Source organism: Rhodamnia argentea, chromosome 6 (genome assembly GCF_020921035.1).
Source record: "Rhodamnia argentea isolate NSW1041297 chromosome 6, ASM2092103v1, whole genome shotgun sequence".
Classification (NCBI taxonomy): Eukaryota; Viridiplantae; Streptophyta; class Magnoliopsida; order Myrtales; family Myrtaceae; genus Rhodamnia; species Rhodamnia argentea.
Window position 1 is genome coordinate 25,015,460 of NC_063155.1, and position 11,481 is coordinate 25,026,940.

An 11,481-nucleotide genomic window follows, 5' to 3' on the forward strand; every position below is an offset into this window, starting at 1 on the left:
TGAAAAAAACATGAAAATAGCTTGTTAAATACTGCAATTGACTCGGTATAACTAAATGACTAGTGTAACTGAGGTTCTCTCGCAATTAGGGGCCAATTAGATCATCAATGGCCACTGGAATTTGTTGAACAACAAATGAATCCGGCGACTGAACGGTCGCATCTCATGAGTTGCGTCGTCAAGTTGTGACTGGCTACAGTGAGGGTCATCTTCGCCAAAATTCTTTCATTCTTGATGAGTTATTGGGTTCTGTTTTATTTCTCTAAGTCGTTCTGTGTGAGTTGCTGCTCTTCTGAAGGACCTCCCCATCTTCTTATTCTTTCTTCAGCAACAGAAGCCTGAAAGTTGCAGAGACAGCGATGAGCTTTTTCAACCTATTCCTGAAGCATTCATATCTTTGAACAAACAGAGGCATTAAGAAGACGTTTCACCTCTTTATTCCAATTCGTCTTGGAAACCATGAAGATGAGCACACATGTTTGCACTACTGTGCCCGTCAGCATTCCGCACCAGATCCCCTGAGTTTCAATGATGTCACTTTAGTGATCAATTTGGACTATCTTGCATTGCTTTTGGTTTATCAAATCAATGGTAAAACTATTGCAAAGAGTGGAACTTTTACTTCCAAGATGATTGAGCATGAAAGGAAACTTACCTTGACACCCCAGCCTAGCTTATAACCAAAGATCAGACCCAAGGGAACTCCAAACAGATAATAGCAAGCAATGTTCACATATGCGACCGTGGCTTGCCATCCAGCTCCGACGGCCATGCCTGTTAAGAGGAGTAGGACCGTTGTACATTTAACATTTCTCTAATCGGGAAAGTGATAGCTAAAACATATGAAAGAAAGATTGGCAAATCTACCGGAGAGCACTGGTTGGACGTTATTGATGACAATGCACAAGGCCAGCACTGGTGTGAGCTCCTTAACCAGTTCTTGGACAGACGTGTCACTCGAGAATAGGGACGGATATAAGTCCTGAGTGGCGAGCAAGATCGCCGATAAGACCAGACTGATCAAGAACGAGGAGATCACGGCCACTATGAGCGAGAACTTTGCTGTTCTTGGATGAGCCGCTCCGAGTTCATTAGACACCCTCACACTGCGATGACCAAGAAACCATGTTAGATGCAGAGAGAGATTTTTCCGGTTGGCCTATAATTCTAGTACCAACCTTATGGCAGTGTTCATTCCAAGAGCCTCCATGAGTGTCCACCCTAGTATGTTTATGCTGCAACAACAGATACAGTGCATCAAATCAAACATCATAACCAAGAGTCAAACTGCCCCCTCAATCACATTAATCTTATCCAAATTATGTTTTAACACAGTTACCAAATAGGAAACTCCGGGTCGTGCATGTGGGTCCTATATTTACTAGTAACTTATGACAAATCCCCATCTTTAAAAAAAAAAATGCAACTTTACCGTTCTCCTTTGATTGAACCAGCAACAGAAGAAGACAAACAATACACGATAAAGAAGAAAAGATGAGAGTTGATATTTCATCTGAACAATGATTAGGTTGTTTGGTGATGTAAGGAAAACGTTAGAGGCCAAAGACAGACAACTAATGATGAACAATCCTTTACCTGTCCGCGGACAAGAGAATGCCATACTTTCAGTTTGACGTTAATGCAATCTCTCTTTCTCTCTGTCAAACTGGTAGGTGGGCAGTTCAAGATTAAATCACTTAGATATCTGGTGCTATACATATTCGAGGACACTCCCCTCCTGTGCTAATTTAGCCAATCTCTACTGTAAACCGCAACTAAATTCTCGAGGGACTAATCAGGTAAAAAGGCATGAAACCTCAAACGCATCCAAAGAAGTTCTCAAACTTGCATCCTCAATGAAAACCTTGTCGAACTTTGGTCCTGATTCATCAGTTCTATAAGCAAAGCACGGGTCACGTTGATATCGCTTGTCGGTTTGACATTGGTGTCCACAACGTTAGTCAAATGGGGTTGTTGCAGGAAACGACGCAGATCTCGCTTCTCAATCATCAGTAATATCAAAAACAGTTTTTTTTTTTTTTTGAAAAGAACAAACACTGCTAAAGAAAACAGGTTGATTAAAGAGGCTGCATAGACATTAAAGCGACATGTCCCAACTCAAATTTTTCTATCTATTTCATTTCTCAACTGATTTGGCCTTTTGCTTCTCAAGAATTGAATGAGGGCAGATGAATAACGAATAGGTGAAGGGGAAAACTTTACCAGATAGACAAGGCATCCACGGAAATCTCGGCATTCTTCAAGTAACCCGCGAATAGAATGAGCGCCATGAAATACCAAAATTCCAAGCTGCAACAAGAAGAAAAGAAAAGAAAACATAAGGCACGTGAAATTCAATCTTCAGGGACGTGCATCTCTCGTCAAAGTCCTCACTGTCAAGCTTATCTCGCTCGTCGTGCCTAAGACTGGTAGAGGTTGAAGGAAGGAGGAGAGGAAAGCAAGTTTTGACACGTCTTTCATGGTCGCAACCATTAGTCTTCACTGTTCTGTAAACCACGACCCTCATGTAATGGCTAATGCTAGGGATGTTAAAGACGATTTCGCAGTGACAGAGATCGTGAAAGATGTTAAGCGAAACTCGTTACCAGAGCATGACGGCCGAAGCGATGGACAGCCGAACGAAACCCCACAGGTTCTCGAACGCCTTCCATGAGAACCCCGTCCACGCCCTCCCGCACGTCGTGCCTAAGACTGGTAGAGGTTGAAGGAAGGAGGAGAGGAAAGCACGTTTTGACACGTCTTTCATGGTCGCAACCATTAGTCTTCACTGTTCTGTAAACCACGACCCTCATGTAATGGCTAATGCTAGGGATGTTAAAGACGATTTCGCAGTGACAGAGATCGTGAAAGATGTTAAGCGAAACTCGTTACCAGAGCATGACGGCCGAAGCGATGGACAGCCGAACGAAACCCCACAGGTTCTCGAACGCCTTCCATGAGAACCCCGTCCACGCCCTCCCGCACGTCCCGCTGAATATGTAGGCGACCTGGGCCGCCACGATGACCACCCACGACGCGTCCAGCACGATGGCGGCCCCCACCAGCCCCCACCGGAGCTTCAGCATCAGCAGCCAGCTGAACACCGTGTGGAGCACCAGGACCACTGCCGCAATGACCGCCATCGCCATGATCTTGCTCTGCGCCTGCAGGAACTTGGCGATCGGGAAGTTCATCGCGTACATGAACAGCTGCGGGATCATCCAGATCGCAAACTCCCCCGCCGCCTCCGAGATCGCCGCCGTCTGCCCGATTAGCCGCAGGAGCTTGGCCGCAAAGATGTACAGGAAGCAGAGTGCGACGGCGGTCGTGTTGAGGATGACCCACGACCGCTGCATGTAAATGCCCAGCATGTCGAGCTGCCCCGCGCCGTAAGCCTGCCCGCACAGCGTCTCCAGCGCGCTTCCCATCCCGAGCTGCCAGATTTGTTGCCAGCAAATTTCATTATACCGTATTCGGCACGCGGACTCGAACCGACAGTCGGACTGAGTTATATGTGTGGATGCCCGAAAATTGCATATAAAAAACTGATTTATCTTCTGCTTCTCGATTGCACTTCCCAATTACAACAACTCCAGATTAATGCGCAAAATCAAATTCATTATCCGTTCGGCACGTGAACTGGGATGTGCACTATAATCACGTCAGTTACAGGAACACGCGAACGCATATATATACTTTCATACCATGACACCAAAGGAGAAACCCTCAATGACGGAGTTCTCGACAGAGACGGCAGCGAGGTCAAGGGTGCCGACGTGGCCGGCGAAGACCTGGGTGATGGCGCCGAGGGAGTACCGGCAGATGAAGGTAAAGATGGCGGGGCCGGCAAGGAACCACAGCTTCTTGGACTCCTTGGCAAACGTCCAGAGGAAGTCGCGGGGCCCCTTGATTGGCGGGATGTCGTTGGCGTGCGGTGTGAAGGTGAAGGCGTCAGTGGTTGAGAGCAGCAGGTTGGCATCGATCACCTGCTGGTCACAGGCATGGTCGCCGCCGCTGCCCCCGACGTCATGATCACGGGCGGGCGAGAGGAGTGGCCGCTTGGCGTTCTCCATGACTCAGCAGCAACAACAGTAGCAATCTTAGTGTTGTTGCTGCTGCTGCAGAGAGAGAGATTATTACCATATAAGTACTGTGGAGTAGAGATTGATATGATTATTAACCATGCTATTACTATTATAAATATAGTAATAGCATGGTCAGTACCATCTGACTGTCAGCCAAGAGTTTTCCTTATAGATTATAGCGATCTGGGTATGTTATTCTTCTGTGGAGGAGAGATTGGTATGGGGGACAATAGATTATAATCATTATTACTATATGTATGCACAGTGGATGGAAATTTTACATGGGAGTTAGGTCGATCCAAGTTGGATTTTTGCAATTTGTAAAAAGAAAACATTAAAGCACAACAAAAGGGAAAAATTCGCTGGTATGTCGAGGGACATGCAAATCGGTCCTACAAGGCTTAATACACTAAAAAACGCCTAAGTTTAGATTTAGTCATGCTTCTACCATAAACTTTTTTATCCCATAAAAAACATCAACTTTAGATCTGCTCTCAATTCTACGATAAACTTTTTTTGTCTCATTTTTAGGTCCCAAATTTGCCTCTGTTAACGATCCATCGAAATTTTTTGTTGACTCACAAACCCAAACTATTTGATAGCGTCGAGCCGAGTGTTTTGAGTGCAAGCTCTCCGACTGCGAGATATGGAAGACTCTAGAGCATGAGAGATTGGAGATTGAAAACTGAGTGCAAAATGGAATATCTTCAAGCAAGAAGGAAGGAAGACCATCTTAAGAGTAAGAGCAATCAAAGAAAGTTAACCCTAATTGTTCTTGGATATGAAATTTGGGGAAAAATTGGAGCAATGACATAGAAATGCCATGTAGGATCATTAAGGGTAATTTTGAATGGAGGGTAAACGAGGCAAATATGGGATTTAAGTAAAAATTGGTGATTTTTTATGAGATAAAAATATATGGGAGAATTACTACTAGACCTAAAATTGGAGGTTTTTATGAGATAAAAAGGATAGAATCGGGGATTAGAATTAAAGTTGGACATTTTTTAGGGCATTACGCTATCCTATAAGTCATTTTCCAAATCACGTTTGATCATCTGCGTAGTCAGTTTGCGCGACCAAACATGTACCCGCATGAGCATGGCGCTATCCTGCGAAACCCTAATACACATCTTCTTGCATTCACCAACAACACCCCAAATTCCGCATCCTCATCCCTTGAGATCACGCTATGATAACAAGCAAGTTTGCGACCCTAGTACCGATGACCGCTGGTGATATTCGAACATTTCAGCGTGACTAATCCCTGTGGATAAACACGAGTTGCCCCGTGCATGTGTTCGAACACTGAACATGCCACTTCCGTATCAAATATGTAACCGCTCGACCATCTTTTTTAGGTTACATTTGATAGTCAAGATAAAATTCAAGATGAAATAAAGTTTATCATGTCATGTATTTGGTGCCTGCTCAAGACAAGAAAAAGTTGGATATAAGAGGGGTATACAAAGAATAAAATCTATCCCAAGGGGTAAGTGAGATAAAATTGGATATGATTTCTAATATCCATAATATAAAAGTTATTTTTCTCAAATAAAAATTCTATTAAATTAATAAAATTAAAGTAATATTTGAATTCAAATATAAAACTTAAAATAACTAAAGATAATCATTTTTATTTAGGTTTAATACCACGAAAATTTCAAACTAATACATATGTGGTACATTTACCCCAAACTATTTTTTTACCATAAAAAATCCAAAACTGGTACACTTGTGATAAATTTACTTTCCATTAGTTTTCACTAACTTTTACTATCAAATTGCTGAGTTGGATGACACAAGGTAGTTGGCGGGTGTACTCGTTTGGGTTTTTTACTCTCTGTTTCTCACAAGTGTATCGATTTAAGATTTTTCACAGTATTAACACAATTTAACGGGAACTAACGTGGGGTAAATTTGTCATAGATGTATTAGTTTGGGATTTTTTATGATAAAAAAGTAGTTTATGATAAATTTATCATCGATGTACCAATTTGGAGTTCTTGGTGGTCAAATAAATACTTTGGGGTAAATTGTGTATCAGTTTGGGATTCTTGGCAATCAAATAAATATTTTGGGATAAATTTGTCACATGTATACTAGTTTGAAATTTTTCGTGATATTAACCATTTTATTTATTCCTATTTTTATTTATTTATTCAAAATTCTTTCTATCTTGTAGTGTACAGGAATTAACATATATATATATTGCATATTTATGTTTATTAATTTTTTTTATGTATTTTAATATTTTAGGAATATTAGTATATCTTTCTATTTGATAATGTTTTGTTAGAGAATGATGGAAGTGGAAAATAGAACGAGAGAGAGAGAGAGAGAGAGAGAGAGAGAGAGAGAGAGAGAGAGAGAGAGAGAGAGAGAGAGAGAGAGAGAGAGAGAGAGAGAGAGAGAGAGAGAGAGATAATAAAAAATAAGCAAATAAAAATGAAGTAGACAAGAGCATCGTGAGAGATTCTTACCATATCCGTTTGTGCAATTTTTAAGTTCATTTACATTGATAGGTTGTTTATATCAAATAATGGACAAGATATGAAGTAAAGATATTCAGTTTTATAATCGCGATTCACCAAATAGTGATAGAATATAGCAAAATTCCTGAATTTCATATCATATGCTACCAGTCATATCATGACTAGAAATCTAGACAATTGAACGTAACCTTAGAGTAATGAGATGTATGATCTACATGGTTTGAAGATAAATGAGAAGTTTGCTATCATGTTTTGAAGTTTGCAAACAAGTGCCAAAGCAACTAAATGAAAAAAAAAAAAACTTTACACTTTGAAATGCACTGGTTGTTTCCGTATCATATACAATCGATGCTTTCAGAAGTGCAATTTTTCAAATTAAATATTCTTGGACAATGCCTTGAGACACTCATTTACCCTTTCGGTACTTCAATTGTTAGGAGAAAAGAAATTAAAACTCCTCATATAAATTGTGTTATCGTAAAGCGATGCGACTTGGCCGGCGAAGACCTGGGTGATGGCACCGAGGGAGTACCGGCAGATGGAGGTGAAGATGGCGGGGCCGGCAAGGAACCACAGCTTCTTGGACTCCTTGGCGAACTCCCGGAGGAAGTCGCGGGGACCCTTGATCGGGGGTATGTCGTCGACCTGCGGCGTGAAGGTGAAGGAGTCATTGACCGTGGTCGAGAGCGGCAGGTTCGCGACCATTGTTTGCTGGTCGTGGGCATGGTCGCCGCCGCCGCCGTTTCCTACAACATGATCGGCTCGGTCAACCCTCTCGGAGGGCGAGAGGAGTGGCTGCTCACCGTTCTCCATGACTGCGCAGCAACAACAGTAGCAATCCTGGTGTTGTTGCTCCTGCCGAGTGCCGAGAGAGAGAAAGAGAGTACTACTATATAAGGACCGTGGAGGAAGAGATTGGCATGGTACCCTTCTGCATGATATGGGGCACTATACAATACCATCATTACTACTGATATAAATATGCACGGTGGGAAGAAAATTTTAGATGGGATATTAGTACGGTCCAAGTTAGATTTTTGCAGTTCGTAAAAAAAAAAAAGACAAAAACATCAAATTACAACAAAAGGGAAAAATTTGATGGCAACGTCGAGGGACATTAAAGTACGTCTAATACGGCCAAAGGCCCTAAAAATATCTGAATTTTTGGTCTAGTCTTAATTCTACCATAAAATTTTCCTTTATCCTATAAAAAATCATAATTTTAGGTTCAGTCTCAATTTTATCATGTAACTTAATCTACCTAATAAAAAACCATCGCGTTTTACTTGAGCTCCGAATCTGCCCTCGTTAACCCTTCGTCCAAAATCTTTCGTTGACAATCAAAATATGAAAAAATCTCAAACGCAAGTTGTTTGAACGTTCAAATCTTATGTTATATGCTGCATAATTGCAATGAATTTATGACCTTTTGTTTTTTGGTAATTTTTCCAATTTTACACGACTCCTCCCGCATTAGGCTTCCGTGAATGGATAGACACTATAAACTAGTTTTGCGGCTGAGTTTTGGACACATAAAACTGGCTTAGCTCTAATCAAATCCAGTGGAATTATAAATTCTCGAGCTGGAAGATTAATGGAAGAGTTTATCGACCGCTGTATCCATCACCACCCCACCATCCATGGAAGCCAGAATCCTAACTTGCAAGCCCACCTACAATCTGATTGCTCGTGCTATTTTTTGACTTTTGTGAGAAAGTTACCAAAAGATCTTAAACCTACTATGGGGATGCCAATTCAATCCTATACTTTTCGATTTAGCCGATTTAGTCATAAACCTTATGATAATTTTTCAATTGAGTCCTCCGATAATTTTGGGGCGAAATCGCTTACATGAACACCGGCCGCCTTGCGTGACATGGCCGGCACCAACGTTGACAATTTTAGCATTTTTTAAAAGAAAATTGAATTCTTGTTTTTTTTAATCCTCTTTTTTTGCCATTTTGGCTGGTGGGGGTCGTTGGCGGGGCTCTACGAGAGGCGGTCCTTACCTAGATTTGAGCGAGGCCTTTGTGCCATTGCTGGCCTCAATGAAATAAATACAATAAAATAATTTATAAAAATTGCCCACGTTAGCATCGGTCATGCCACGTAGGACAATCAATGTGCCCGTTAGTGATTTAAAGTCAAAATTGATTGAAATGACTAAATTGGCAAATTATCACAAGGTTTATGACTAAATAGATCAAATTAAAATGTTTAAGGTTTCATTGGATCAGTACTAGAGGTTTAGGACTTCTTGACAAATTCTCCCAACTTTTTTTTTGTTTACTATTCAAAATATTTAAGTTCAAACATGGCAAAGTAGTTAAAGAAAAATTTCTTCAGACATTTTTTTAAAATGATATAGTTAATTTTGAATATATTTTGGTAGAAAGTTTAAGGCAAACCTTTTAATCTAGAATTTATGCCCCGTTTGATGTGTTTTATCTTTTAAAAGTATGGCTTATGTCATTAGGAATCCGACTTTTTAGAAAAACCTCACTTAATAGTGAAGTTGATTTTGTTTACTTGTTAATATTCATAACGTACATTATGTGAAAAGATTACTCGATTTCAATACACTATAAATAAATTACCAATAAAACAGAATTTTGTAATAAATATATCAACCCAAACCTTCAACTATTTCAATAAATCTAATAAGTGTAATGTAAGCAATGGATTACGTGACTCGTTAAAAAAAATTTCTTTCCCCTTTTATATTTTTTGTTATTTCAGATGGAAATTGTGACTATCTAGGACATAGACATCTCCGAGTCAATTTTTATGTCGAGTAAGTGAAGAGGTGTTTGACCAAAAAAAACAAGTGAAGAGGTGCACTAAATTCGCAGTAATATCATAAAAACAAAACGAGAACACATCTTCTTCAGAGCTCTCGTCAATGTCCAGCTATCAATCTTCTTCTTCTTCCAAACCGGGGGACAAGCTCCCTCCCTCTCCACCTCCTCCGCGACGTGTTTTCTCGCCTAACCCCGATATCGCTCCTCAAGCTGAGGTCCCTCTGCAGAGAATGTTGTGACGTTATCGACGATCCACACTTTGCCAACATGCACATCACCAGCGGGGTCGAAAGTCCCCGGATTCTGCTGCTCCTAGGGGCCGAGCTGCAGTGCGGAGCGCCGGTTCACGGTGGACGATGAGTTCTTGGTGACTTTGCTGCCCAAATTGGCCGTGAGATTGTGGCTCTACGGAGATAGGGCTTCCTTGTTGGTAAACAAATTAAGAGGTGCCTTGTCCCACATCGAAAGGATGTGAGCATGCACATGGACTAGATTTGGCACTAATCAATAATTACTATTCTTTGTTTATTGAAATACGATATTATTATTAAAAATATTATCAATAATTGTTGTGTCCTAGCGAAACAGGCGATTGTTCACAAATGAATCACAATTATTTTTTATTTTGAATTTACTAATAAAATAACCATTTTGATTAGCGAAATAGTGCGACTGTTTGCAATGGAGTTACAGTTATTTTTTTTTTAATTTCGAATTTTGTATTAATTTCTTACACCCTTTGAAGTGTTTGTGTCTATTCGGATAAAACTACCTATTCAGACATAAATAGTTGTGTCCGAATTAATCTCCTTTGGGAATGAAGAGTTGTGTTTGAATATTCAAAGTTAATGATTTTTTTCCATGTTATTGCATATATTATAATTCATTTTTATTGGTTTTTCTATGTTGGAAAATCTAGGTCTTTTCTTTTCTTTTAAAGAAAAAGCGCACTAACTTAATAAATTTGTTATAATTTGAGTCTGAAATTTTTTTGGGTCATCCAAAATGACAATTTTACGGCTTACTAAGCATATTGTCAAACTCGGTCGTGTCCAATTCACATGTATGTAATGTTGGGTTCGTGATCTCAAAATGAAACAAACTCTCCTTATGCCATCGATGGACTCAGGCACAGGCGCTGAGGCCCATCCTTAATGGATCGAAGCTCAGGCCCCAAGGTCATTAATCTAGTCCTAAATATGTCACATGGTTCAATTAAATTCTAAACTTTTTCAAAAGTACTATCAAGTACTTTTCATTAACATGCTTTTAGACATGCATTAGATGGGTCATTAATAAAGCATGAAGCGTTCGCGCATTGCCCGCGTCTGCTCCAGAAACTAGAACGCCGAATGAACACCTAAGAGACAGAAAAACTCTGAAGGCACTCCACAGGATCCATATGCAAGAATCGTACTTTTCAGGAACCACTGGAGGAGGCAAGGAAGGATTTCTAGGTGGAGGACAGCGTAAGTAAAATCTCTTGTTACGACCAAAAAAAAAAAAAAAAGTAAGATCTCTTGTCAAATCGCCACTCTCCAATTTTGCCCTTTGTTAGCTCGCCCTGGAAATATGCAAACCACTGGTTGAGTTCTAAAATAAGGTGCTTAACGTATTGATGTACAAAAAAGGAGATTGGCGAATTCAATTACAATCTTAGACACGGAAAAATGTTCGTGAAGCAACTTCGCATGATTTATAGCTTGTCACCAAAGTGAGCGCAATATATAAAAATTAGCACTTCAGTGTCCTTTTCTCTTAAAGCATCACACATCGTTTGCCCATGGGAGCCCCACCTATTAATTTTAAGTTTTTGGGTAAGACGTTATACCATGGTGTTAGACTTCAGTTATACATCGAATTCTACGTGTCGTTGTAAATTAATTTGTTGGCTAATGGTCTTGGGTCGATACAATAGTTCAAGGGACGGCCAATAAATTTAACCTCTTGTGTCAATATATGGCAGACTCCTATTCAAGTGGGAGAAGTATTTCTTATGCAAGGATTTGTATCGCCTAATATTGAGATTTCCGTGACATGCATGACATTATTCAAATCAAGCCATTTAAATGAAAATGGACAGCCCGATTTGAGCCACAT

The 11,481-nt window shown here is 40.3% G+C and overlaps 1 protein-coding gene across 1 annotated transcript; it reads right to left on the reverse strand.

The window, feature by feature from the left end:
* On the reverse strand, positions 1 to 7,483 carry LOC115757098 (protein DETOXIFICATION 29-like). Its single transcript, XM_048281540.1, has 9 exons — positions 7,088 to 7,483; positions 3,705 to 3,791; positions 2,893 to 3,434; positions 2,224 to 2,310; positions 1,179 to 1,235; positions 868 to 1,106; positions 656 to 774; positions 432 to 518; positions 1 to 338 (listed from the first exon to the last, which is right to left on the reverse strand). The coding sequence occupies exons 1-9, from the start codon at positions 7,391 to 7,393 to the stop codon at positions 255 to 257; spliced, it is 1,608 nt and encodes a 535-aa protein (XP_048137497.1). The 5' UTR covers positions 7,394 to 7,483; the 3' UTR covers positions 1 to 254.
* Between the last annotated feature and the right edge of the window lie 3,998 nt (positions 7,484 to 11,481).